At 49.9% G+C, this 27,849-nt stretch overlaps 11 protein-coding genes across 11 annotated transcripts; 6 read left to right on the forward strand and 5 right to left on the reverse strand.

The window, feature by feature from the left end:
- Window positions 1-23: 23 nt before the first annotated feature.
- On the reverse strand, window positions 24-582 carry VFPPC_00571 (CFEM domain-containing protein; the record flags this gene model as incomplete). Its single annotated transcript, XM_018280565.1, has 2 exons — window positions 24-283; window positions 348-582. The coding sequence occupies 2 exons, from the start codon at window positions 580-582 to the stop codon at window positions 24-26; spliced, it is 495 nt and encodes a 164-aa protein (XP_018148746.1).
- A 757-nt stretch (window positions 583-1,339) lies between these two features.
- Window positions 1,340-3,208, forward strand: VFPPC_12824 (siderophore iron transporter; the record flags this gene model as incomplete). Its single annotated transcript, XM_018290601.1, has 3 exons — window positions 1,340-1,539; window positions 1,612-1,899; window positions 1,954-3,208. The coding sequence occupies 3 exons, from the start codon at window positions 1,340-1,342 to the stop codon at window positions 3,206-3,208; spliced, it is 1,743 nt and encodes a 580-aa protein (XP_018148747.1).
- A 109-nt stretch (window positions 3,209-3,317) lies between these two features.
- VFPPC_00572 (Ca2+ transporter) lies at window positions 3,318-4,442 on the reverse strand (the record flags this gene model as incomplete). Its single annotated transcript, XM_018280566.1, has 2 exons — window positions 3,318-4,196; window positions 4,272-4,442. 2 exons carry the CDS (start codon window positions 4,440-4,442, stop codon window positions 3,318-3,320), a joined length of 1,050 nt encoding a protein of 349 aa, XP_018148748.1.
- A 1,234-nt stretch (window positions 4,443-5,676) lies between these two features.
- VFPPC_00573 (hypothetical protein) lies at window positions 5,677-7,013 on the reverse strand (the record flags this gene model as incomplete). Its single annotated transcript, XM_018280567.1, has 3 exons — window positions 5,677-6,169; window positions 6,289-6,450; window positions 6,565-7,013. 3 exons carry the CDS (start codon window positions 7,011-7,013, stop codon window positions 5,677-5,679), a joined length of 1,104 nt encoding a protein of 367 aa, XP_018148749.1.
- A 1,815-nt stretch (window positions 7,014-8,828) lies between these two features.
- VFPPC_12825 (carbonyl reductase) lies at window positions 8,829-9,563 on the forward strand (the record flags this gene model as incomplete). Its single annotated transcript, XM_018290602.1, has 1 exon — window positions 8,829-9,563. The coding sequence occupies one exon, from the start codon at window positions 8,829-8,831 to the stop codon at window positions 9,561-9,563; it is 735 nt and encodes a 244-aa protein (XP_018148750.1).
- Window positions 9,564-10,191: 628 nt separating this feature from the next.
- Window positions 10,192-11,551, forward strand: VFPPC_00574 (C6 finger domain-containing protein; the record flags this gene model as incomplete). Its single annotated transcript, XM_018280568.1, has 4 exons — window positions 10,192-10,785; window positions 10,865-10,993; window positions 11,052-11,167; window positions 11,236-11,551. The coding sequence occupies 4 exons, from the start codon at window positions 10,192-10,194 to the stop codon at window positions 11,549-11,551; spliced, it is 1,155 nt and encodes a 384-aa protein (XP_018148751.1).
- Window positions 11,552-16,359: 4,808 nt separating this feature from the next.
- VFPPC_00578 (hypothetical protein) lies at window positions 16,360-17,976 on the forward strand (the record flags this gene model as incomplete). Its single annotated transcript, XM_018280571.1, has 4 exons — window positions 16,360-16,806; window positions 16,874-17,393; window positions 17,455-17,836; window positions 17,904-17,976. 4 exons carry the CDS (start codon window positions 16,360-16,362, stop codon window positions 17,974-17,976), a joined length of 1,422 nt encoding a protein of 473 aa, XP_018148754.1.
- A 579-nt stretch (window positions 17,977-18,555) lies between these two features.
- On the reverse strand, window positions 18,556-22,020 carry VFPPC_00579 (DNA damage repair protein Mus42; the record flags this gene model as incomplete). The annotated part of the gene is made up of 2 exons (XM_018280572.1): window positions 18,556-21,724; window positions 21,776-22,020. The coding sequence occupies 2 exons, from the start codon at window positions 22,018-22,020 to the stop codon at window positions 18,556-18,558; spliced, it is 3,414 nt and encodes a 1,137-aa protein (XP_018148755.1).
- Window positions 22,021-22,516: 496 nt separating this feature from the next.
- Window positions 22,517-24,158, forward strand: VFPPC_00580 (RED-like protein; the record flags this gene model as incomplete). Its single annotated transcript, XM_018280573.1, has 2 exons — window positions 22,517-22,662; window positions 22,715-24,158. The coding sequence occupies 2 exons, from the start codon at window positions 22,517-22,519 to the stop codon at window positions 24,156-24,158; spliced, it is 1,590 nt and encodes a 529-aa protein (XP_018148756.1).
- Window positions 24,159-25,170: 1,012 nt separating this feature from the next.
- Window positions 25,171-26,647, forward strand: VFPPC_00581 (nucleoside hydrolase; the record flags this gene model as incomplete). Its single annotated transcript, XM_018280574.1, has 4 exons — window positions 25,171-25,230; window positions 25,424-25,488; window positions 25,571-26,218; window positions 26,281-26,647. 4 exons carry the CDS (start codon window positions 25,171-25,173, stop codon window positions 26,645-26,647), a joined length of 1,140 nt encoding a protein of 379 aa, XP_018148757.1.
- A 180-nt stretch (window positions 26,648-26,827) lies between these two features.
- VFPPC_00582 (mitochondrial thiamine pyrophosphate carrier 1) lies at window positions 26,828-27,841 on the reverse strand (the record flags this gene model as incomplete). Its single annotated transcript, XM_018280575.1, has 2 exons — window positions 26,828-27,701; window positions 27,756-27,841. 2 exons carry the CDS (start codon window positions 27,839-27,841, stop codon window positions 26,828-26,830), a joined length of 960 nt encoding a protein of 319 aa, XP_018148758.1.
- Between the last annotated feature and the right edge of the window lie 8 nt (window positions 27,842-27,849).

A 27,849-nucleotide genomic window follows, 5' to 3' on the forward strand; every position in this document is an offset into this window, starting at 1 on the left:
CCCCGGACTCTTCAGTTTGTAATTTACAGAGCAGCCAAAACTCCGGCCACAATGAGGCCGAGAACCCTTCCTGGAGCGTCGGTAGCCGCCGCTCCAGGCGAAGATGTGCTCGTAGCTTGACCAGCTGCTGAAGTTCCAGTAGAAGCAGCAGAAGTGGTGCTACCCGTTACAGCTCCAGTGCTGGAGCCAGAGGCAGTGGGAGCAGTGGTCTTTGAAGCACCTCCAGCCTTGGCCTGAGCAGTGGCGGCAGCACAGAACTTGGCACCAGCAGGAAGGACTTTGCCTACGTTTTTCATCCCATTGTCAGCTCGGTCGAGATACAACCCGCAGTCAAGATGTCAACATACCAACGGCCTCATCTGGGCCACATGCCTGCAGAACGCAGTTCACACCAGCGTTGTAGATGGCCTCATAGTTCTTCTGGACGCACATGCAAACGGCATCGTCCAACGAGCAGTTTGTAGCCTGTTTGGTAGCCTGGTCGAGACACTTGAGGGAGCACTCGGGGAAGTAGTCCTGTCTCTTTTGGGCAACGGCGCTGCCAGTTAAGGCGCAAGCCAAGAGGAAGAAGGTAGACTTCATAATGAATTGGGGATGTTGTGTGAGAGAGAAGGGGTAAAAAGCGAGAAACTCAACACGTTGTCTGCTGAAAGTTGTTTGTGGTTGGAGCGATACGTTGATCCTTTCTTGACAGAACAGGAACCAGATCTGGGATGCGTTGTCAGTATGAGTTTTAAAACGGAAAATCGTACAGAATCACAAGCATAACAACATTTTTCTGCTTGACAGGCAGATCCACCGCCTCGTATCTTTGGGAACGCTTGGCGACCCTCTCGAGCAACTTGGCCAAACGTACATGGATCGGCGCCACACCGGCGGACTTTTCATGTCGGTGAACGGGGCCTGCGCAGTGTGCCATGACACTATTGGGATAATGACAAGCGTGAGACAAGGGGGTCGCGCTGTTTTCCTGATTGATAAGATTTTTCCTTTGGTCGCATGGGTCACTGTGCAGCCGTGCCGCCCACCACGTCTGATCAGTCTGCTGCCCATGGTGGAACTCATTTGACCTCGGTAGTGGATAGAATGATGTTGTGAAGCAGGATCGGAGGGACGCAGGCTGTATATTTCCCATTCATTTGTTCTGCATCGCGTAGGATCGGATGGACCTTTAGATCGGCGGTTCTTCCAGTTTCGGAGACGTACATGAGCCACTGGCACGTTGAAGAGCTACCCTTGCCGCTGTTCGTTTTGAGCATTCTCACGCTTTGAGCACTCAGTCACTTGCAAACCATCACACGATCACCAGTCTTGGAGTCAACAGTGCGCACAAGTCAACATGGGCGTTCTGTCTCGATTTACAGCCTCCTCGGAGACTGCCCAAGAGACAAAACACGAAAAGTCTGTCCTAGGCCCCGAAGTGCCATGTGACTCGACGGAGAAAAACTCCTCTGACGACGGAAAGCAAGTTGGCGTCAAGAAAGTTGAAGGTGCGGCGGCCGTTTGGACGAAATGGCACCTCGTCGCTGCTTTTGCCAAGTAAGTAAATCCCTTCACGACTGTATAATCTTCCAACGACAAGCATCATGGCAATTAACATGTCTTGGTTAGCATCTGGCTCATCTACTTTATCCTGTCGATAATGGAAGTCGTTTTCCGCACTCTAGACCCCTTCGTCACCAGTACCTTTCAGAAACATTCCCTCACAGCAGCAATGGGCATTATTTCCAGCATTGTCGGCGGTCTGTCAAAGCTAGCAATCGCGAAGATTCTAGACACGGTCGGCCGACCGCAGGGCATGGCGCTCGCTCTGACGTTTTGGGTCATGGGGATGGTTATGATGGCAGCGTGTAAGAATGTCGAGACGTATGCTGCGGCACAGGTATTTGCGCAAACTGGGTATGTAACTGTTTGCTGAGAAACTTCGCGAAATGCATGCTTACAGTATGACAGGTCGCAGGGCGTCAGTTATTGTTTGACAATCTTCATCGCCGATACAACGACGCTTCTAAATCGACCGCTTATGCTGGCGTTTGCGACGTCCCCATACATCGTCACCACGTGGATTGGAGGACCTATGGCAACGAGCGTCATCAAAGGTCCTGGATGGGAATGGGGATTCGGCATGTGGGCAATCATCACGCCTGTTGTGGTGTTGCCGCTCGTCTTCATCTTTGCATGGAACCAAAAGAAGGCTGAGAAGCAGGGACTTGCACCGACAAACTCTATCCGGAATCTCAGTTTCGGTGCCGTCAAGAGATTTGCTGTTGAGGTAGATCTAATTGGTCTGCTTCTCTTGGCTGGTGGCATGGCACTCTTCCTCCTGCCATTTGCACTATATCAGTATCAAGATGATGGCTGGAAGAGCGCCCTTGTCATCGCCATGATCGTTGTCGGCGGCGTCCTCATCGTCGTTTTCATCCTCTGGGAAAAGTTTGGCGCCCCAGTGACTTTCATCCCTCTTGGTCTCCTTGCAGATCGCACCGTCTTCTTCGCCGGCCTCATGTTCCTCTTTGTTTTCGCTAACTCCCTTATTTGGGGAAGTTTCTTCACCTCCATGCTACTCGTTGTGTGGAATACTGGTGTAACCAAAGCAACTTATATCTCTAACATTTACAGAGTGGGATCGTGCTTCTCCGGCCTCGTCATCGGCTACTTTATCCATCTTACCGGACGATTCAAGTGGGTTGGCACTTTATTTGCACTCCCCCTTATGCTCCTCGGTGTAGGTCTCATGATATACTTCCGTCAAGCGAGCCAGAGCATCGGGTTCGTCATCATGACCCAGATCTTTGTTGCCTTTGCAGGCGGGCCGCTTGTCATTGCAGGAGAGATGGCCATGATGGCACCGTCAGATCACCAACATGTTGCTGTTATCATTGCCATTCTCGACTTGTTTTCTGGTGTCGGAAACGCTATTGGGCGGGCTATTTCATCGGCAATTTGGGCCGGCACATTTAAAGACGCGCTGAGGAAGCGACTGCCCGCTGATGCACCAGTGGACAGCATCTATGGCAGTCTTCCTATCCAGATGAGCTATGAGCCGGGCTCGGATGAGAGGAATGCTATTTCTGAGGCGTACTCCGAGTCACAGCGGTATATGCTGATTACGAGTACCTGTTTTGTGGTGGTTGCTTGGGCGTGTACTTGGGCTTGGAGAGATATCAAGTTGAAGGATAAGAAGCAGACGAAGGGATATGTGGTGTGAAGGCCAACTAGAGAAACAATGAAAATGTACAAGTATAAGTAAGAAGTAATAAGGTGAGGCTAGCTAAGGTAGTCTATGAAGATACAATAATGTCGAATTATGCAATTAACTACACATCTACGCCATGAAAGACTGTAAACTCCAATACTATAAACGCAACATATGCCATGAGCATAACCACTCCGATGGCTTTCCCTCCACGGGCTCCAAACCACACTGTCAATGTAAACGCCAGTGTAGATACCCACAGAACCATCAATTCCCACATCGTCACATCTCCCCTATCCAGCTCTCCCTTTGAAGTCACCAATACTATGCCACAGCACAAGGACAGCAAAAATATATTGCTCCCAGCGCAATTGGCAACTAAGATCCCCGTATGTCCTCTGTACCCGCTCACAATGGAAATAAGCTTCTCGGGCAGAGTAGTGGCTATAGAGAGAATGACGATGCCGAATGAAATGTCAGATATGTTCAATTGAGTGGTTATATTCACCGCAGAGTGTGACAGAATGTAAGCTGATAAAGACAGTGCCGCGACGCCAATAACGAGTTGGACGGAATGGTGGGTGATTGGACGTCGAGTAGGCCTTGAGGTACCGTTGCTCAGAAGAGCCTCTCGTTCCGCATCTTCATCGTCATCAAACTCCGAGTCTGAATCCGAGTCTGAGCCTTCTGGGGCTATCAACGCGCCTTTGATAATTGCCACACCAATTGAAGCAAAGTACACAATGAACGCGACGATCAAGACGCCGCCACAAACTATCCAGACAAGCCTATGGGGCAAGTAAACCACCGGAACAACAAGCGTGGTGACCACCAGAGTCAGTAGCGAGTAGATCCTCGAACTCCGATCAAACTCAATGCCCCTCGAGCAAAGTAGGCCCAGGGAAAAAGCGCCGAGGATATTGGATATCGCTGCCCCGATCACATTTCCCATGGCAAGCGAGGATCGGCCCTGACCGAGGGCGGACACCACCACGGCGAGCTAAGCTGTTAGTTCAGGTCAAGTGAAATGCCGAGGTTGGAAATAGGATAGCTGGACTTGTTGGATGGAACTTACCTCTTCCCATTCTGCGCCGGCGGTCACCAACGCGATGAGGCCTTCGGACACGCCTATGAGGGACGCTAGTTTGGCGGTGTGGGAGATGAATTTGTCGGTGGCGAACTCGAGGACGAAAAGGGTTGATACGAATACGCTTATGTTGTATGGGAGGTTGGTGTCCTGCGCCATTGTGTTTTGGTCTTGATGAGTGGTTTTGGAGATGGGGAAGTTGAGGAGAGTTTGTGAAAGTTGGGCGACGCCACAACTGCTGGGGTTGACGGATGGAGCTGGTCAAGGTAGTATTGGATACGAGTTTAGGAGGTGGCCAAAAGGGTGTTATGTGATTTGTTGGATGTTTTTGGCGTGCATTAGATTAGGACTACGACTAGTTACATATTTCGAGATGTTTTTCGCGGGTTGGGCTTGTGGCGTTTCAAGGTGACGTGGCTATCATTTATAAAGGTAGGGTCGAAATGGGAACAGCTGCTTTCTGAATGGACAATTTGAAGTCAATACAATTTCGTCAATAAATGACCCCGGAATAGTTGAGATGAATATTTATTTTCATTTACAATCTAAGGTGAGACATCGTGTATCTTGGCTTGTGGGCGGCGGCGTCAGTTCCAACGGAGTCGGAATGCGATATACTTTCCGTGGGTGCTGATGTCGAGGAGAAATCTCTCGAGATGAGCCTCTGGTATATAGATTGGGTCTAAGAGCAGATGGCTGCACTGTTATTAGTACGTGGCTAGCTTGACCATGCCAGTACATGCAGATACTTGACCAAGAATCCTGTCTCACTTTGCTTTCCACAGCAAACTTGGAATTGGAGAACTAAATGGCGTGATAGCCACTAGATAAGTAGCATCGATCCATACGTACCTGTTACAAAATCTGTCAACGTCATTGTTTATCTGCCTTTCATCTCGTGGGAACTTGTAAAACCCTAGGACAATGCAGAATCACACAACACACCATGTACAAAGATGCCTCCAGTTCAATCAATATTGAGTTACTACAAAACTCCACAGACCTCCATGATATACAATTCTCGCCAGCTTACTGTCTAAGGAAGAAACACCCCGGGGGACAAAAAACTTATGAAACTTCAGGTACATCTCGCCTACAGCTCAATCCTTTTAGAACCATAAGAATAGCACGCAACTGGTCAACAAGATTGGCCGAATAGCAAATCCAGGGATTAGTTAGCTATTGTGAAACAGGGTAAATCAGCCTCCAGTAGTTGTTGGAAAAGTCGACCAAATGAAAAATCGAATCAAAACTCTCCTGTACGCATCACTGTGAACAACACGGGGAGATTCTCGACAACCAACGACTTTTCTCCCCGTTTAAACCGCGCCCAAAGCAGCCAAAAAAAAAAAAAAAGTCAAGAACAAAACGAGAGAAGAAGGTAGTTTCCGTCTCATTCTCCTCCTTTACCCCAAACAAGCGGCTGCGGGAACTGAATGTCAGGCATGGCAGCACGAGCATGAATGGACAAGTTGCCCGTGAAAGCAAAGGCATGTGCAGTGCGATTCCAGCAGACACCTAGAGGAACATCCTCGCAGAACTTATAAAGGACCTTGTCAGGCATGTGGCAAAAGGTTCGTTCTGGGAGGGAAACCAAGCTGGGCCCTACGGACGTGTCGCTTTCACAGAGATGCTTGGCAGAGTGGCCGTCGAAATGAGACCGAATGGAGCGTGTATCCCGGCCAGGTGTCTTGACTTTGTGCTTGTCCTTTTTCTTTTTCTTTTTAAGCGCTTCCTCTGCCAGTTTCTTCATCTTCTTTATATGTTTCTCCCTTTCCTTCTCCCCCTTCTCCTTGACTTTATGGTCATTCTTGGTGATGCCGTTGAAGCCCCAGGGCCCCGAATGCCGGAAGAAGGAGAGGGCAGTATTGTCCTTCTTGCAATAACTTAAGGTGGCAGACACATGTTAGGGGAAAGTTGCTCTCAGAAAGAAACGAACAAAAGGTAAGAAAAGAAAGGAAAGTCAGGCAAAGCAAGGAAGGTGTTGGGGCGGCGCAAAACATACTACTGATCATCTTTCCCATTGCCAGTAAAACCCTCACCAAATTCGGGCCAGTGAATTTGAATGGCAGTAGCAAAATCATCCTTGTAGCCACTCTTGCCCACCCAAGCGCAAAGAAGCTTGGTTGTGCCATTCTGGACCTGGGCGTCTATATCGGAGTAGTACCTGTCATCTGTGGTCAGTATACCTGGGAACCCACGTCCGCAAAGATGCAACAGGACGACGCCAAGGCATGAAATCATGAAATCATCAAGACGAAGCACAAAGTGCGAAACGTACCATTGCTGCTTGCAAGTCTTGGCCCAGTTTCCGGTCCAGCCATACATATCACCACCGGGATATCTAACGGTAGCGGCAGCGATACAAATTGGGTTTCTTTGGCCGATTAACAATGCGTACGACGGTTGTTCATGGACGTCTTTGATAATTCGCACGCAGTGATCCGTGCCGTCTTTGCACATATAGTGTGTCTTGCTTTTCCCTATCAGACGTCTTTGGTTGTCAAAGACTTTTATCTGCGGAACCTCGCCACCAGCGCCCACGAGGGGCTCATGGCCTTCGTTGGAGCCAGCCCCGTCAAGACCAATCTTGAAGCTGAAGTGGACTTCGTGGTCTTTTGGCAGTGTCACCAACCCTAGCCCGACGGAGATTACACCTAAGAGGCTAGTGCTCACGACCATGTCCTCCAAAATGGTGCTTAGAGACACCAATGAGGAAACGCCAACCATGATTGCGACTTGAGAGCTGGATTTTGATCTACAAGTAGCTTTTCGGAAGGAGAGAGAGTACTCCTTACAGGAGAACAAGGTTGGATGACTTTGTCGTAAACAGACCAGACAAGGTAGGATGGAAAGGAGAAACCAATTTCATTGGGATAGGGAAGAGCAGTGGGCTTTTACAGGAAAGAGGCTCGAGCCTCACGTACTATGATCACGCTCACCGATTCAAATAAACTACGTTGGCCTGAAAATGGCGTTCCATGGCTTAAGCTTATTTACTTCATGTGCGGACAGAATCGGGGAACGTGCCTGGTGTTGAGGGTACTAGCAGGGACACATGTGAAGTCGACGAGGCCCTTTTGTTTTGACGGCAAAATAGAGAAGGTCCTTCGATTTTATATTTCTTTGGTATGGTACGCACGCATTATTCTACATCTGTATAGGTGGATGTCGGCGGCCCAAACTTAAAAGTAAGGCATACCCCCTTGAATCGGGTCAATAATACACGATACAACGGATTGAAAGTATCTCAAGGGTCTCCCACGTCTTAATTTGGTTTCATCCGGTCCCCGAGCTACTTCCATAGGTACTTAAGTCAAATAGTCTGGTGCCTTTTAGCCACCTGGTCTGACAAACTTTATTACACCAATGTGTCGCAAAAATCCTTGGCAGCACGCTGCCCGCACTTTCTCGTGGCATCACTGGTTTCATAGACCATATGTAAGCGACTGCTAGCCCGATCGGAGCTAGAAACGTACCTCGACCTTTTTCGTACGAATCTACAAGCAGAGCTCGGTGCATGGCTCCGAACAGATGGAAGTACGAAGTGACCAGAAGGGACGGCTCTACGCTGCGTACAAACTTTTCACTAAATCTCTGTGTTAATAAGTTCTTGTCCTTGCAGATATTGACTTCTTGCCTGATGATAACTTCGGTAATTTCCACGGATGCTGTTGGATACAAGACGTCTCACCACATCTGCATGGTGGTCCTTCCGCTGGACTGTTTGACGGGACTATTCCGTTTGATATCACAAACAGCAAAATTCTAGATTTCAGGACCTATTTAGAAAAGCTGTTATTAGTTTAGAAGGCATATAATTCCCCTCTCTAGCCCTTAGGAATTAGGAATAGGATCATCATCACTACGAGCTCCCTATCCCCTACTACTACCACCTTCTGTGAACCCCAACGGACACCTGCAATCAAGGTTTGTGGATATATGCCGGCGTGTCTTGATTTGTTTGGTCCTATTCCCCTCCCTCAATATCAAAAAGGTCATTCGGAGCCAAGCACGCAATACGATGCCAGTTTAGGATGTTGTCTGCCCAGCAAGTGCGCGCAACTTGGATGATCTGCCCACTTGCAATAGCGGAGCTAATAAAGTTACCGAAGCCCCAGATAAAGATTAATAATTAGAGAGCTGTAATCACTGCAAGTAAGTAGAATCAATTCTGTTTCAATGGTCGGCAGCTAGCTTGGTGCATTGTGTCATGCCGGCCAAGTTGGCCGACAGACTCCACACTGACACCGAGTCTCGGTAACGTTGGCCGCTGAATGCCATCAATTTCATGTAAATGGAAAAATTATGAGAAGGGGTTTCCTTTAAATGGCCTCATCGTATTATTCGCAATTAAAATTCTCCTAAAGAGCACTGTCGGCAAAAGTTGCCGTGAGAGTAATAAAGGCTGATTGAGTATCCTCCAGCCAACAACGATGTATAAAAGCTTCCTAGTATCACAAAGTAGAGAATAATCAGAATCCAAACCACACAACTTATTAAACATTAATCATCTAGTCAAGATTGATACCAACTTCACAAACCATGTCTTCTCAACCTCTCGCTCTCGTCACCGGCTCAACACAAGGCATCGGACTAGCCGTAGCCCAAATCCTCGCCCGCAAGCACTCCTACCACGTCCTCCTGGGCGTGAGAAACGTCCAAAACGGCGAAAAATTTGCGTCTGAACTCCGAGAAGCCGGACACCAAGCATCTGTTGTGGAACTCAATCTCAGTTCTGAGCAATCTGTGCTGAATGCCGTTGCAACCATCCAACACGACTACGGCTACCTCGACGTCCTTGTGAATAACGCCGCCATCTTGTTTGACCGCGATGAGTCCCTAAGTAAATGGGACTTGTACACTACAACATTCACAACCAACGTCATTGGACCCGGCGTCCTGACCGAAGGTCTTGTCCCTCTCCTGCGCAAAGCCAAGTGTGGACCGCCGCGAATCGTTTTTGTGAGCAGCATCATGGGAAGTATGCACATGTCGTTGGACAAAACTACAATGTGGTATAATATCGACTATAAGGTGTATGATGCTAGCAAGGCGGCTGTCAATATGCTTGGTATCAACTTTTCTCGCGTGTTGGATGATGTGGGTGGCAAGGTCAACGTAGCGTGTCCTGGGTATATCAATACGAATTTGACTTGGTTTGATGAGAAGGGAGAGAGTACGGAGGCTGGTGCTACGAGGATTGTTGAGCTGGCTACGGTTGGGGAAGATGGACCGACGGCGACGTTTTCGAATAGACAGGGTGTTTTGCCGTGGTGAAGTGGATGAAAGGAGGACGGATGCTTTAGATTTGTTCACGTAGATAGAAATGAATATGAAATGAGTAGAGGCTGCATCTATAAAGAAGGTTGATAGTCTGATATAATATGGATGGCTGTGATGGCCGGAGTTAAGAAGCACGTCCGTTGATGATGACAAATGTGAAGATCGTTTCAACGAACCCACAACTACGTCTTGAATTTTTGGCCAAATTGGCTCCTTGTGTTCAAACTTGAACGACTTTCTAAAGAATATTATTAGACAAAGTAATATTTGGCCAAATTGAATCATGACTGGTCTCGTCGACAAACAGAGCCCAATTGCTGCCCTTATCCACGGTTGTCCCGTATGTCAGAAAGTATTTACACGAGGTAATGTAACACTTCCTTAACAATATCGAGCAAGGAACTTACACTAGCTATCCAAAGAGCCGGCATTCAATCGCCACGTCAAATATTGCCGTTCCGCTCAGAAGCGTCGCAAAGGTAGACCAAAAGCCTGCACTGCCTGCAACTCCTCAAAAACAAAGTGCAATTTTGCTACACCACGATGCGCACGTTGCGAAAAGAAGGACCAAGTTTGTATTTATGACATTAAAGATTCATCAAATACAAACACTGCGGCTGCCATGGTGCAGAATAAGCGCTCTCACAGTTCTATCACACCGCCAACTTCCGATGAAGATACTATGAGAATTGATCATCTGGATTGGTACGGAGCCGAAAACCTTGGAAACGTTTGGCATGGGGGCTTTCCGAGCTTTCATTTCCCAAACGACCAAACCCCCTTAGATTCAAACGATGTCGGACTGGGTTCTTTTGAAGACTTCATCGGTGGTGTTGTAGATTGGACTGATGGCATTGAATTCACAAACGATCAACACAACTCATCAGCAAAACCATCAAACACAAAACTCGGTTCAGCAGACTATATCATTGCCAAAACTCGAGCCACAAGAGCTCTCACACCAGTGAGCCAGGAGAACCTTGCATCACGACACGCCGCGAACCTCATCTCCCGCATCGTCAGTGCATTTCCTCAAATGATGCTGCGGCGGCATACATTTCCGCCGTTCATACATCCATACTGGCATAAAGCTAGTGTGCCGGAGAATCTCGCCAACTGCATGAGCATTGCACAGCTGTTTGTTTCCAGGACGACAGATACGCGGCCCTTTCTGTGGACGACTATCGAAGCGGAACAGAAGCGTTGTTTGGATGAAGTATGTCGCCGTTGGTTCTTCTCCGCTGTTCTTAACATTGTAGGATATTGTTGAGGGCAGATTATGCTAACTGCACCAGAAACATCTATTCAGTAAAGCAGAGCTCCAGCAGGCAGTTCAAGCAACAACGATTTACATCGTCATGGCCATTATTGACCAAGACGAAGATACCCCAGCACGAGGGGCTCGACTGATGAAGACTTTTCTTGTAAGACAGCCAGATATCAGTAGTTAGATGTATACGACGGCAATGTTAACATCAGCAGGAGTTAAAGCTGCAGCTGCAGCTCCTCATCGGCGGGGACCTCATCATCTCGGAAACAGAGGCAGCAAATCCCAGTCCAACGTGGGAGGAATGGATTTTTGCAGAATCTCGACGCAGGTTTGTTGACCCCTGGAAAGATACATTCGCCGGTTTCATGAGGCACTCGCTGATGTCATAGGAAATAGGATCGGATGCCTCTGGTTCGCCATCACGCGCGTATTCGCTCTCAAAACTGATCGAGCGCATTGCTCCAGCATGGATGACTTTCACAACTTGCCTCTACTATCCGGGAAATCAATATGGGAAGCACGAACGCACGACGAGTGGGAGAGTGAAAAGTATCTGGAGGAAGTGAGTTATCCGATACCGACGTTTGGCGAGCTGCTTCGTGCACAGCAGAGGGCTGGAGATGCCATGTATGCGCGCAAGTTGGACAATTGGGAAGCTGGTGCGGATAAGCTGGGAATGATGATGAATATTGCTGTTGAGCTTGCTGGGTAGTCGATGGATGAGCTGCAGATACAGTCAATGGTTCATGGTTCATGCAGGTGCAAAGGATCCTTGTCGAAGTTGAAAAGGGTTCATTGCAACCCAATTTCAAGCCGGTTCCGTTTTGAGGGATGACTAAGCCACATTCCCCCCTAATCCACACAAGATTAGCACAATGGTTACTCATTTCATCTCGTTATCAGGCACAACGGAGGACAAGACGAGACAGACCGATTGACGATTTTTTTCTGGAACCAGATTGTCGATCATTCCTTGTGCAGTAATTCGGACCAATTGCTCCAGTAAAAGCACCAAACTACGCCAAACACTGTGTATATTCCACATCGCGTGTGTCACTCAGCCACTCAGTCATTCACCATGATAATCCTCCGCCTGCTCCTCTTCCTCGCATCCCTGGCCCTCACAACAGCCCAACAAAATTCAACTGTCCAAGTCTACAAAGAATCCAAAACATATACCTACTTCGGATGCTACAATGAAACCACCGACATTGCGGGCTCGGGCCACACGCGCGCCCTGGCTGATGGCGCAAATGAAGTAAAAAAAGGCGAGATGACGGTCCCCATGTGTCTTGACTTTTGCTACAACGGTGAGAACGGGACTCATTATCGATATGCTGGGCTCGAGTGGTCTAGGTATGTAGCGTGTCTGTTGCCATTGAAGCAGTGATTGTGATGGTTGAGATGCTGACCTTTGTAGGGAGTGCTGGTGCTCACAGTCTATATCTGGTATTTCGAAAAAGCTAGATGATGGGGAATGTAATTTTCCTTGTGAGGGAAACAAGACGCAAGCTTGTGGAGGGTCTCTTAAGTTGACGGTGTATAAGATGTCTAATGCTGGCGTTGTGGCGATTCCTGTGATGTTGGTTTCTTTTGTTTCACTCGTGGCTGCGTTTGTGTCCTTATGAGAGTGAGCTCTTGAGACAGCGGAATGGCAGTTTCACCATCTTTGAACTTTATCTCACTTTGCAACGTTTCGTAAGCCTTGATCCTATAAGGAGTGTCGTGATAGATGGCGGCTCACTTAAAGACACTCGGAATGACATTTGTAAGCTTGGTCACATTGTGATGGGTTTCCAAATTGTGCTGGGCTTCCAACTGGTTACACTTGTATTCAAACTTCGCGTTGGATCAAGCACACCTCCTGCACGAAGTATATTATTAGATTGTCTCAGAAACAACTCAGCCTGGCTTGACACCAGCATAGTGTGGCTCATTGTGGCTTGCTCACTTCATACAACAGAATGCATACATTGGCTGCATCCAAAGCGATGCATCAACCTCCATCGACGAGACAGCTACGTGCATTTCGACCACGGGAAATTAAAACCTCGTCCCTGCTGCGCGAGGTTTGGCCCTCCATTCTGGCCGTTGGCAGAGCACACATAGTAAAGAGTCAATCTGTCTGATCATGTCCACTTCAACCCGTCCGCTTCTTCGTGGGTCAGTCAGCCTTGACGATGCCTTAGAGGAAGATGATGACATTCTGAGACGGCCTCAGTATCCGAAACAAAAACAGCGATTCTGGAGTTCATTGGCGGCACGCAAAGCTGAAATTGAATCGATGATATGTCACCAATTGCGGGTTGATTGGTGTCATTTATGTACCATGGAGACGTGGAGATCAGGCAGCTTTAATGTTGTTAATCCCGTGCTGGTGCGCCGTAACGAGACCGTCTTCCTTCGTGTGCCACTTCCATATAAGACCGGCGAAGCGAATGCCCCAGGGAATTCAGACGAGAAACTGCGGACGGAAGTTGCAACGTACATTTGGCTCCAAGAACATTGCCCCGACGTTCCAATTCCAACTCTTTATGGATTTGGTTTCCCTGACGGGTCTACTGTAAGTGCATCTCTCATTGTAAATATATGGGCAGATGTACATTTGAATCTAACATGTCCAGTTCACCAATCCAAGTAACACTCCCTTCACCACCAAGTTACTATGGCAGCTACGTCGGTGGATACTCAAACTTGTTGGAAGGCCAGTTCCATCGAGGTATGTACGGCGCACAAGGCGCAACCCGCTGGAAGACGGGTATCTTATCCTCAGCCAGGCTAAGGGGACGATGCTTTCCTTGTCCTGGGAGAAGCATCGGCAAGATAAAGTATATCGAGAGAGGCTATTCCGTCACCTCGCAAACATCACCTTATTAATAAACAGCACACCTTTATCACGCATCGCCTCACGAACAATGCAAACGGATGGCTGCATCACACTTTCAAACAGACCGCTTGACCTACATTTTCAGATGCTAGAAAATGAGGGCATTCCGTCAGGGATCCCACGTCAGAGGACTTACACAGCTGTCGAGGCTTATATTTCGGATCTCATATCTCTCCAAGACAACAAGATACTACATCAGCCAAACACAATCCACGACTTGGATGACGGGAAAAGCCAGCTTTCGGCTTTAGCAGCCTTGAGAGCCATTAGGCACATATTCATTCGTCCCGAGTACCGTGATGGGCCATTTCATCTAACCCTTACAGACCTTCACCAGTCGAACATCTTTGTTGATGAGCAGTGGAATATCCAGACTATAATTGACCTCGAATGGGCACATACAAGACCGATTGAAATGCAAGTGCCGTCGTACTGGCTCACCTCAAGAGCGGCTGATGGGTTCTATGACGTGGATGCCATTGCTGGGTACGAGACGATTCTTGACGAGTACCTCGGTATTTATGCGGAAGAAGAGCAGCGGCGTAATGGTGAAGTTGTCCAGGCACCCATCCAGCGGCACGTCTGGAAGAGTGGTAGCTTCTGGTATTTCCATGCAGTCTCTATACCAAAGGGCATGTATAACTTGTTTAATCGACATATTCAGCCTCTTTTTAACGCGGAGCACTCGGAGACGAGCGTATTTGACGAGGTGTTTTTCTGGTACTGGGGTGTACATGCACAAAAGACGATTCAGACGAAACTAGCGGACAAGGAGGATTATGTCGACAGAGTGAGGAGAGCGTTTGGGTGTTCCATGGAGACAACGTACAGAGTGGACGGGCATTGATAGCACAGGTGGAGAGTTCTCATCCTTCGACGTCCATGATGTTGTAGATTGATGATATACAATGTATTCTAAAACGAGACATGCCAAGCAACTAAGTGTTAGCATTGCACTAATGCGACTTTTGTGAGAGAGTCTTGTTGTAAACCCCACTCTTGGCTTGAAGGTTATTTCGAGTCTACCAAACTGCCGGATCCGGCATATATGCCATAGTTACAGAATGAGACGTAAAGCATTGGCTCCTTGGGAGTTTACTACTTAGATCCGGTTAATCTCGATAAAGGTCTACAAGACGCTTGTGGTAAAGTACATCTTGTCTAAGGAGAGGGGGCGGAATGACGCATTGCCGGAGAATTACGGCCAGCCAGTGGTTCTTGTGAGCAGGTGGCGTTCGCTGCTGGAGGCGAGGAGCACTTGCACGCATAAGTTATGCTTTGCGGTAAGGGTGCCGACTCTACTTTTTTGTGATGTCGCTTTCGCTCTGTTGGTTACCCTCTGCTTTGGTTGTCTGTAGATGACCGGTTGTAGACAAGCCCGAACAGAGCAGAAACCGTGATTGTTGAAGGGAACATGCTGCATAGCCTCAAGAATCCGGTTGAGGTTATTTCGACGGCCAAATAAAAAAAGACGACAGCGGCTCAGGGACGGTACAGGATGAAGCCAAAGAGCCAAAGTGGCAAGGGGGTTGCGTCGATGGCGTTAGGAGTGAACACCCGTCGATCAATGCGAGGCAGAGACAGCCAAACACGAGGTTTTGAACCGCGCTTTTCATGCAGAATCAAGGACCCCGAATGTCACTCACGTCACATCGTACAGTGCCAAGCCGGTGTGCGACACGGAGGACTGAGCTGCGTGTGGCATTTAGACACGCGATAACGGGCAGAAAAGAGGAGAAGGCGTGGGAATGAGGGGAGAAGGTGGAAGAGACCAAGAGACGAAAGACAAAAGGAGACGAAAGGAGAGATCCGCGTTCCACCCTGCAATTTGCTATCAAAATCCTGATTGCAGGACTTTGACGTGACATCAAGAAAGTGGGTCATTGTGGGTCGTCGAGCAAAACGGTCCAGATATGTGGTCTAGAATCATGTTGGAAGAGTCAAGCTGTCTGGTCGCAGAAAAAAAAAGAAAATGTCACAAAAAAAAGAGATGGCAGATTAAAAGTTTCTTTGGCGCTAGCCGGATTAGGCTTGGCCAGGGGTTGCAACGTGCGCGGGCCGTCATCTCCTCTTGGTTGCTCCTGCTGCTGCTGGCGGGCTTTCACCGTGTTCAGCCAGACTCGGTCAACTGTTGGCGGTTGGTTGTTGGCTGTCCATACGGAGAACAAATCCGCTCTCCTCTGCTTGCAATAATTACGGTCAATCCAGTCCTGTTATGCTGTGGTGGGAGCCAGATTTCCGTTCCCACCAGACCTGACCAGACCTGACCAGACCTGACCACACTCGACCACACTCGGCTCGACTCGACTCGACTCTGTCACTGTCATCTCCTGCACCCAGTCAGACTTGATCCCAGCACAGACGCTCGCTGCATAACCTACTGTGAGGTATTATTACAGAAGGCCAGTGTTGTAACCTGCAAATCACCACCTGACTGTGGCTGGACACACGAGGCACCAGACTTTCTTTTCTTTCTTTGCTTTGCTTTACTGCGCTTCTTCTTCTGCCGTTGCTGCGACCTCGACCACCACTTTCACTGCGTCTCGACTTGACTTGATCCCTATGGCCACATTCACTCGTTCCTCCTCACGATAGAAACCCTAGGGGTTGAGGACCAGCCATAGCCTCGAACGATGGGCTCCCTTCCATTTTTCAAGAGACGATTCGGCTGTCCCAGTGTCATCATTATCGCCGGCCTCCTCTCCATCCTCCTCATCGCCACACTCGTCTCGAGACCAACCTATCTCGACCGTCTACCACATGTCTTGCCGTCAATAGAGGAACACCTGCCTAGCTTTGGCGACAGGAAGAGCAATGGCGCCCAAAATAATAAGGCGGGCAAGAAGGGGAACTTAGCACCCGTCTCGAAAAAGAATAGGGGATGGAAGTTCAACTCGACCCGCGACGCCAACAGCTTCTCCCTCGACTCGGAGCAGTGTAACATGGCCTTTCCTGGTCTGTTTGACGAAATTTGGCGTGGCGTCGAAGCCCAGAAAGCGGCCGGGAATATTACTCCCGAGCAGCTCAACATCTCTGATCGCGATAGGGGAGCGCTGCGGGGAATGATTGTGAACCAGCAGGTAGGGTCTCCTAATTTTTCAACATGTACCACTCATAGACATTCACAAGGCTAATCAAACATGGCAGCTCTACGTCCTCCAAGAGACCGTCTTGGAAAACGAATACGACACCTCGCGCGCTGTCGCCATATTACACGCCATCCACAGGGCCATAGTAACATCCCCTGAACCGCTGCCCAACATCGAGTTTGCCCTGACTGTGGCCGACGTTGTGCCTGACCCTGACGAACATAATTACCCCATTTGGGGACTCACACGCAAAGCTGAAGATAAGGAGATCTGGCTAATGGGAGATTTTGGCTACTGGAGTTGGCCGTTGGACCTGGTAGGAGCGTACCACGACGTACGACGAGAGATTACCGAGTCAGAGCTACCGTTTGAAAAGAAGACGAAACAGGCTGTATGGAGAGGAGCTGTGGCCACCAACGGCCACCGCGAGGAGCTAATCAAAGTTACGGAGAAGAAGGACTGGGCGGATGTGCGAGCCATTGTTTGGGCAGGTATGAGTGACCTCGTGTCAGAGGATCAGGCGAAGGCGTTGTCCATGCCCGAGCACTGCAAATACCAATTTGTTATCCATACAGAAGGTAAGTGCCCAGTGGCTGCAATGAGGTGCTGCAAAAGGACAAAACTAACGGTGAACAACAGGACACAGCTATTCAGGTCGGGGAAAGTATCTCCAAAACTGCAACTCAGTTGTAATAATGCATAAAAGAAAGTGGATCGAGCCGCACCACGGGCTCCTAGTAGCCGAAGGCGACAAACAAAATTTCGTCGAAGTGGCCGAGGACTTTTCAGACCTGGAAACAAAGGTTACCGCCTTGCTCGCCGATCCAGCGAGAGCAAAGAAGATTGCCCAGAACGGCGTCGACACATTCAGGGATCGTTATTTGACACCAGCATCGCAGGCGTGCTACTGGCGCGAGCTGCTCCGGGGCTGGGCGTCTGTGAGCTTTGAACCAAAGTTCTGGAAGCTCGATCCGAAGACGGGCACGAAGAAGCTTAGGGGCGTGCCATTCGAGACTTTTGTGTAAGTTGTGCACCTTCATTCGGAAAATCGTTGCAGTTACATGTTGCTAACAAGTGTCAATCTACAGAGTACAATCCATAATGGTGCAGCCGGCGCCGGCAAAGTGTAAATGGTTGGGAAGGTTTTTGGGCCAGTGTTAATGATTGATTCATACATATGTAGGGCGTGGAGCTCTCTTAGCAGGTGTTATTTGTGTTATGATGTACAGCTACTATACATATTCATATAGACTCGTATAATTTGCTGAAAGATACCCGAATAATCAACCACCTCGCCTCTCGCCTCCCTGCGCGTCACGTTGGAGGCGGTTAGTGACAGCAGAACCTAAATGGGCTGGGCAAAATGTTCAGTGATGTCATATCTGTAGTGACTGAGACACGAGACCTCTGCTCAGAGTACAGTCAGCTCAACGAGATGGGCACTTTCCTTAACATGGGAATTAAAAGTACATTGTCAGGACTCGCCTGACCAGCACATTTCTGATAGACATCTCGTCTAGAAACGTGGTACCATCAAGTCAGCGACAGGGTACTCGCCCCTATATAAGCTTTCAAATCTTCTGTTTAAACATCTTTGCGTAAGAACTGTCTGCAAGTCTCAAGTCCTTGTGCAACATGGCAAGTAACACAGAAACAAAGAACGGCATCACAAGACGCCCATTTCATTCGCCAACTACACTTCTATACAAAAATTCATAATGGTATCATAAACGTCATTACTCAAATATCCAACGGCCCCAACCCCCGCTCCCTAACAGCACTTTGCACAGCACTCTTGACTTGTTTCGCCGCATCCCGCCACGACTCCTGTCCCGCCCCTGGTCCCCCGTCCTGCTCTACAAGGACATCCAGCCACCGAAGAAGGGCGACTGTCTTTTCAAGATCCTTCTCCTCCTTGACCACTTCGACCAAGTACTTCTCAAACACATCGACATCGCCACCGTGCGGTCCCTCCTCCTGAGTTTCAGTGTGCCACGCATCAAGCATATCCTTCACTTCTCTCATCGACGAGACACCCGAGTTGGCAAATGTTACCTTTTTGGGAGGCGCGGGGAACCATATCTTCCTTTGGCCACCTGTTAGGGCATTCTCTGCGTCCGGGGTGCGATGTCTCCGGCTTGGTGCATCGAGACCGGATCGGAGGGCCATTCTTCGCCGGCGGTGATCTGCAATGACTTCCTTGCGAACATCTTCTGGTAGCTCTGCGAGGAATTCGGCATCCAGTTCTTCGATTTCCTCAATAGCAGGACTTGCGCTGCCCTTCTTGAGTGTTTGGAAGTTTGTTTGCACGACTCCGGCTTGAGCGTCCCGCTGACGCTGTGCCTTGCCAAACATGCCTCGAATTCCACCTCCACCGCGTTTGGTGGGCGTGGTTTGCTTTCTTGGCTGGACAAGATGGTCTCTTCTTGGTGATTGGGGTTGTGCGGGTCGTTGTCCATAAGACGCGAGGACTTCGGCTTTCATATCGTCGGGCAAGGCGTTGAAGACTTCAGCATCGATCTGTGAGGGCAGCACATCCACTGGGAGGGGACTCTCTGATCTCGCGGTATTTCGAGCGGGACTTTGTCGTGATCGTTGGCCCATTAGTCTGCTCCGGATGTCGGTTGGCAACTCGGCCATGACAGCGGGATCCGGATTGCTGGGGAGGATGAACTGAGTTCCGGATACGTTCAACGGGGTGTTTGCTTTGGCATCTTCCTGTGCAGCCTTGGAGAGAGCCATGGCAGGATGAACCTTTGGCTTGCGAGGCGTCAATGGATCGTCCGTGATGGGGTCCGCGTCTATGCCCCGACTAGGGGACGGTTTCGGTTTTTGAGGGCTTTCAATGTCGTCAATGACTTCAGTACGTGATGACTTCTTCGCCGAGGATGGACCTCCGAACGGACCAAAGCTCAGAGTCCGTTGACTGCTCTCCGTGGGACGTGCCTGTGCTTTTATCGGGACCAGTTTCGTCATCTGCACACCTAACCCGCGGAGATCTCCTGGACTGAACTTGAATGACCTCAAGATAGTGACTGCCTCTTTGCCGATTGTTTCGTAGTTGTGTGTCGGGACACCAAAAGTCGCACTCTTGTTGAATGTGTCGCATCTGCCGTGGCCGAGATGCTTGGCTGGATCCAACGGAGCGTCAAGTGATCTCCTCATGATCTTCATGGTGAGATGCGTACCCCTGACTTGCTCATTGATAAGACGTTTTTCCAACTCTTTGCACAAGTTGAACACAAACTCTTCTGCTTCAGGCTGGCTGATGAACCGAATTCCCCAGTTTACTTCGGCGGATACAGACTTTCTTGGCGGTTGCTCGCCTACGTCTGTTCGGTCGATGCCTCGCGCATAGTCCGCCAGCTTCTCGCTGGTCTTGGGTCCAAGAGCAGCCGTCAGGCGCTCTTTCGATACGTTGCGAATGTCTTTGACGAACTTGATGCCCAATTCCTCGAGTTTCCCACCTATACTATGGGAAACACCTGGTAGTTGCTCGACTGTTAATTCGCCCACAACGTCCAGCACTGCCTCTGGCTTAAGCTGATACTGCCCTGCTGGCTTGGCCCGCCTCAAGGCAACTTTCGCCTGTAGAATGTTACCTCCGATACCCACGGAAACATCGCATCCCGTTTTAGCCTTGATACTTTGCCGAAGGCTAGAGGCGATCTCATCCGCTTTCTCCTGCTCTCGCCATACGTTGCCTTCGTCGACACCAATACCCTGGGAGCCGGACGCAGAGTGAACGACAGCAGTGGCATCTATCAAAGCTTCATCAACACTAACGCTTTGTACTACTCCTCCAATGGATATGATTGATTCGTAAAATAGCCGGCTAGCTTCTTCGTAGGCTGGGAAGTCGTAGGGCAATACCTTTAGATCGGGACACAGCTCTGTGGCACGTTTCATCCACATTCCATTCTTGACGCCAAACTTGCGAGCTGGGTAATTGCAGCTTGCAATCTCAGATCCCGGACCACTGCTATGTGCCACAACGGTGGGCTTGTCGACAAATTCTGGGTTGCGCTTCAGCGACACTGCGCAGAAAAAGCTGTCAAAGTCGATGTGCATAATGTAGCCCCTCGCGCCAGGTTTCTTTTTGAAGTTCTTTTGCGTCAGTCCTTTCTCAGCAGCTAGCCTCTGCATCGACGACTTGAGACTTGCTTTCCACGTTGACAGGTGATGTAATCTGCTTTCCGAGTAAAATTGCTTGAGAAACTCTGGGTTGGCCGTTGATGACTTGCGTAGACGAGGATCTGACAATAACCAAGCATTGTGCTCCTCTGATGTCATTTCTTTTGCTGGCTCGGCAGCGGGAGAAGGACTGACAGGATCAATCAAGGTAGCCGGTCGCCTAGGTGGCTTCATGGAGTGATCCGGGGTGTCATATGCGGTAGGGATGTCTGCAGATTTGCTCATGTCGCTCATGCTAGGGCTGACTTCGGAATGCTTTAGCAACAGTTCATTTGTTTCGACTGGTGTCTGTTCCTCATCTGCGGTATTTGATTCTGCTGGTTTTGATGGGGTTTGTATCTTTTCTGCCAGCTGGGTCCAGCCTTGGCTGGGGAGGGGCGCAGAAGGCTTGAACTGGGAGGTGTAGAAGCTATTATCCGTTTGTTCCTTATATCCCCTTCTGGCTGTCGGACTTGCCTGCGTCATGCCATTCTCTCCATCGAATTTGAGAACCTTTTGCTTCTGGCCTTCGTCCAGCACGCGGTAATTGCCCCATGGCATCAGTTTGCCAGCAGCCACGGAGTCCACAATCCACGCAGGCTTAACTATTCGATATCTGCCAAATTCAACACTTTTCTTTGGCGGCAAGGTGGATGCGATGATGTGAGTAGCCATAGTCTTTGAGTCCAAATACTGCAGAAAGCCGCCGCCATGCTGTACGATTTCGCGATGAAGGCTGTACCTGAGTCAGCGTAAGTCGACATAGTAGGAGATTGGATACGCATACACATGCAACGGGGGTTGAGTATAGCCGGTGACGTGAGCTACAATTCCCTTGAATATCTGAGGCTTGTCGGACGCGGCGCGCATGTCGGCGTCGAGATTCTGAAGCTTGATCTTCTTCTGGCGGAAGTAATCCCCGAATCCCCCAAACTCGCTCCCCTCATATTCGTCGCCATCCTCGCCCTCAAATTTGTGACCCTCTATCCTCTTACGGACCAGAGAGGAGTTCTTGTCCAGAACGCTGCCCATTTTGGTTGTGATGAATGTTTCAGCCGTGCTCCAAAACTTAGTCCAGCGAGAACAGTAAGTCGGGCAAGTTGGCCTCGGTCATGGTCCGGATGTTCATGCTTTCGTCATGAAGATGCCTGCGATGACTGCAGTGAGGTGATGCGACCGAGATAAATGGGTGGCGAAAAGGGGTTAACCTGTGACTTTATCCAAAAAATGTTGCTTTCAATGTCCAAGGGTCGGCGTGATCGGAAGTGAGTTCACGAAGACGATTTGCATGGGTGAGACCGTGTAAAGTGGAGAATCGGCCATCGCGCCTTTCACACGTCATCCCGTGACTGGTCGCAATAAGAGCACTGAAAAAGAGAGAGACAAAGACCATTCAGCCAGTCATCCGGTGGATTCTTCATTCGCCACAGGCTTCAGCCTCGATTGGCGAGGCTGGAAATGCTTCCTTCACTGACATCCAAGTGAAATTGCAGCACCTCCAGCTGGCTGGTTGCCGGCCACTGCCACCATGAATAATGAACAGTTCCGCAAGTTAATACTTCCAAATTCGAAGCCATCACCAGACTCCAAGAATGGCCCGTCTCCTCCTACCTCAACGGCTAGCCGTGGCGCAACACTCGGATCCCGCCAACGATCGAGCATACCCATGACGCCGTAAGTCCAAGTATCCAAAGGATGCTTTTGTCCTATGCTAAATGAGGTACAGGCGGTCCGTCGCGAGTCATCAGAACGATTTTGCCCGGCAACTTGCAGAACGGAACCAATCAGACCGAGCGCAGAAAAGGTTCAAAACGTCGGCGCCGAAAGGGGTCAAGCTGGCGGAAGGGTATGTCGACCGCGCGCAAAACCGAGAGACTACGGAAAACGATGATCGAGAAGCGAGATTAAAAGCCCTCGAAGAGTCGCTCAAGAAAGAGGAGATTGACAAGGAAACCTATGAGCAGCTACGGTTTCAGATCGCTGGAGGCGACTTGGAAAGCACACATTTAGTCAAGGGACTCGACTTTAAACTTCTCGAGAGAATACGGAGAGGAGAAGATGTGTATAGCGGCAAGCCATCAGATTTGACGAAATCACCGACAGGAGACGACGAAGACGTAGACGATGCCTTTGACGAGCTCGAGACACAAGAAGTCCATGCCATTGAAAGGGAACAGGCTGCAAAGAAAAAGGGACAGTTATCTACGGTTGTCACGGGCAAGAAAAGAACAAGAGACCAAATTTTGGCCGATATGAAGGCAGCCAGAGCCGCAGCAAAGGCGCAAGCCGAGCCTGCCCTGGGTGACCGATTCCGCAAGATTGGCACGACGCAAAAACTCGGCACTCGCATTGAGAGAGATAGCAAAGGTCGAGAGGTACTGATTATTGTTGACGCTGATGGTCATGAAAAGCGCAAAGTTAGAAAACCACAGCCAGGCGAAGAGGAGCAGCCAAGGAGTGATTTGCCCATGCCCGATAAAGATGCAATGCCACTGGGCATGGAAGTACCCGAGCAATACAGGAAGACAGAAGAGCCAGATGCTGAAGATGATGGAGAGGTCAACATTTTTGATGACGTTGGGGATGACTACGACCCATTGGCTGGCATGGACGAGTCGGGGTCAGATTCGGACTCGGAGCCCACGAAGAAAACAACGACTGACAATGACGTTTCACAAGACAAGTCAGAGACAAAGTCAACATCAATGCCGCCGCCTCCAAGACCGCAAACAAGTACCAGAAACTATTTTCAAGATTCCAAGACACGACTCATATCGGAAGAGGCAGGGGACCGCGCGCCATCCATGTCAGACCCAGCGATCATGGCGGCCATCAAAAAGGCCGCAGCATTACGTCCAATTGAGACAGAAGACGATGATGACGAATCTCGTGAGGAGAAGAAGGCGGCTGAAGAGCGGAGAAAGAAGTTATTACAAATGTCTCAACGAGACGACGATGACCTTGATATGGGCTTCGGAACCAGCAAATATGAAGACGAAGAGGACTTTGAAGATCACAAACTAAGTTCCTGGGGCGACAATAACGATGACGGAGAAGGGGGCAGTAGCCGAAATGCGCGAGGTGGTCGCAAAAAAGGGTCAAAGAAGCGTAAGGGCGATGGGAAAGAGGCTGAAGACTTTCTTCGGATGATGGGCTCCCGGAAGGCGTGATGATGATCTGTCATGGAGTAGAGTAGACACTATATTAACTAGTGGATAAATGGAAACTATGGTTTGTGTAACCGTAAGCGGAACTGTCGTTGCAATAAATGTACGATGCAATAAATGTACCATGAAGGACAAGGCGTATGCAAGCCACTCTGGGGTTTCCGCCTTGGCCGGGGTCGGGTTATGGGGGGAACCATTCTGTTCAAGAAGGCTCGATTTAGTTCAAGTTGGGGAAGAATACACGAGTAAGGGAATTGGTCATGATCATCATCGGGGAAAACAACCTGCAAGAACATGACAAGTGGTGGGGGGGAGCCAAGAGAGAGGATATGGCAACACTCGCATTCTGACACTCCGTAATCCGGACTCCGACTTGCACCAGTTGACATCAAATCAAATCTTCCAGTCAACCGTCGCCTGTATTTGCAACCAGTTGACAACAGTCGGCAACGGCCCCTGAATCAAGTAAGCCGCTTGCCAAGGCGCTTAGCACCTGTTGCCTGGCGTTGCCGGACTTCCAACTTTTACCGGAGGGGCAATCCACGCGCCGCCAAAGAACATTGAATGGCAGACTCTGGTCAAGTCAAGTCAAGTTCCATTGAAACTCGGCGGGGGCCCCGCCATTTTCCCCTCGTTCAAAAATTCGGGGATTGACAATTTGTTGGCATTTCTAAACTATTTTGTGGAGAACATTGAAGCTGTGACGAGTTTACGACTATCGCATCGGTCTGCTTCGGAGACCTGGAGCCGGATCAAACCATTTCACGGCAAACTCCTGATGCGCTCGTAGACAGTGAAGTCCACCTCGTCCAAGAATTTAAATACGGGCCATTGATCCCTCCTTCGTTCTTCATTCTGTAGACGTAGACTACATGTTGCAAGGCATTCGTCTGTGCTGTCTCCTGCGTTATCTGCACCACTGCGTTGACTTTCAAACTTTCAATTGGTGAGACTCGGTGCACTGCTGAGTTTTTAGACGACGACAACAAGATCAAACGACCTCGAAATCCGCAATATGACTGTCTCTGCGGCATCTCGCGTCCCCGTGTGGTTGGACTGCGACCCAGGCCACGATGTACGTATTGCGTTGCCTTTTCTCAATTCTGTTTAGAGTTGCGATTTCTGCTTTTGGACTTGTTTTTTGACTTTCACTCTTCTCTTTCGCATTTGCAAGCCACTGCCTAATTGGCATACGCCTTTCAAGAGCCCGCGCATATCAATTCTCTATACAATGCCTTCACACATGGAATACTGACATTAATTTGCAGGACGCCTTTGCCATGCTCCTGGCAGCCTACCACCCTCGCATCAACCTCCTCGGCATCTCCTCAGTGTTCGGAAACGCATCAATAAGGCAAGTCACAACACACCCACTCAACACACCCAGCAATGGTTTCTAACCACCTCAAAATCAGTCACACAACCTGGAATGCCGCCTCCGTCCTCACAGCCATCGGCAAAGAAAAAGACGTCCCCCTCTACCGCGGCGCCGTCAAAGCCCTAGAACGCCCTCCCGCGCACGCCCCCGAAGTCCACGGCGAATCCGGCCTCGAAGGCACATTCCTCCTCCCCAAGCCAGAATGCGAGCCCGTCGACAAGGACGCCGTCGAGGCCATGTATGAAGCTCTCATGGCTCAGCCCAAGGACACGGCATGGCTCGTCGCCACCGGCTCACTCACCAATGTTGGCGCTCTGCTCCGCACGCACCCCGAGGTCACGGCGCACATCAAGGGCATCAGCATCATGGGCGGCTCCTTTGGCGAAGGGTTCTCAGACGCGCCCCTCAGCCATGTCGATGACAAGGATCGCATCGGCAACATTGGCCACTGGGCGGAGTTCAACATCCTCATTGACCCCGAGGCCGCGGCGGAGGTGTTCCACAACAAGGAAGTGGCTAGGAAGACGACTCTTGTGCCGCTGGATCTGAGTCATCAGGTGTTGGCTACGAATGACGTGCGAAACATGTTGTTGTACGGGCTGGACGGCAAGCAGGACGGCAAGGGTAAAACAACGTTGCGAGAAATGCTCGTGGAGTTGCTGTATTTCTTTGCCTCGACATATGCGTACGTTTTTTTACTCCCATCAATACTTCTGAAACATTGGATGGCAGACTAACAAACAGCAGCAACGTATTCGGCATCACGGACGGTCCTCCACTGCACGATCCCATCGCTGTGGCCGCAGTTCTAATCGGCACCGCCGACGAGATCCCCTTCTCAGAATGGCACGAGAAGAAGAGCACACACCCCAAGCACAACGAACGCTTCAATGTCACCGTCGTCACAGAAGGCACCTTTGAGGAAGCCAAAGCTGGTACCACACAGACGGGCCGCACCATCGCCAAGGTGCTTCCCGCTGGAGAAGAAGGCGTCAGAATACCCCGAAGCGTAGACGTCCCGCGGTTCTGGCGTGAGATTGAAGCGTGTGTCTCACGCGCCGACGAAGTGAACAAGAAGAAGGGCAAGACATTCTGGGAAGAGTACAGACCATGAGATGGAACTCGTTTTTGAGGTAAAAAGCCCGCTTGTCTATACGGTGCTTCTTGGGTATAGTATTTAAAACTGAAATGTATGCCGTATGCTTGCTATTCTATATGATGAAGATGAAATTCTGAGGATAAACGGTAAGAACAGAGCGGATATCAGGGATTGTTACACAATATAGTTAGAGTTTTACAATTGAGCCTCTCGACTCGAGTTTAGACCCATGATCATCTTGAGACTCCGCTCATATGTCCACACTGTGACGGCACTAGCTGGCGCAGACTTTATCAGACTGATAGGGAGACCCTTGTATAATCCACGGATTCCTTCTGTCCTCGCAATGGTGGATATGGCTCGCAAGGCACCCGAATACTCGGGTATATCGTTGTAGACGTATCGGGCCCTCATCGGCCCTTGTACTTGTATTCGTTTCCGAACAAGATCCAGCGGAAACACGGCCGTCTTGGCAATAACACTGCCCACTACACCTGCAGTCGCATCTTCACCACCCCACGGCATATTGAAGCCAGATAGCTGCAGTCGCAGTCCCTCGTATGTGACGAAGAATATGCCCATAAATGGCACAATCTGGCCCAGGGCGGGGCCAATTCCCCGAAAGAAGCCGCGGTACCCTTCATCCCGTTTAATATCCCAGATGGCGCCTTTCAGGGAACTGTATATCCTGTGACGTCCCTGGGCGGCGAACCTCGTCCGCAGCAAGTCGAGAGGATATGTGACCGACGTAGCTAGCGCTCCTGACGAGGCGCCCGCGATGAAACTCTCCGCCGCGTCGGGTAGCCTCGTCGGTAGCGCTGTTTGTAAGAACAGCGTCGTAGTGCGATATGTGGTAAATTGTATGGAGGCATAGCAGACGTATAATAGCTCGGCGGGGACGTTGCCCTTCCAGAGCGCGGTGACGCCCTCGTGTCGGAGGATGTGTTTTAGTGTTGCAATGGTGCCGTGGTATGCGGGCGCTGTGCGAAGAGGAGCGAGAGGGTCGGAGAGGGAATATGGCTGGAGTTGAAGCCGGATTTTGACAACGTCTAGCGGTGCGACGATGAATCTGTGACGTTTTGATTAGCGGTGAGGTGTCGCCGGGCATGTGCATGTTTCATACCGAGATACAAGGCCGGCAATGGCACCAGCAGAAACAACCTGAAGTCTCGTCCCTTCATCCTTGAGACGTGTCCCTCGAGTAGACATGCGGCCTT

This window comes from Pochonia chlamydosporia, chromosome 1 (genome assembly GCF_001653235.2).
Source record: "Pochonia chlamydosporia 170 chromosome 1, whole genome shotgun sequence".
Classification (NCBI taxonomy): Eukaryota; Fungi; Ascomycota; class Sordariomycetes; order Hypocreales; family Clavicipitaceae; genus Pochonia; species Pochonia chlamydosporia.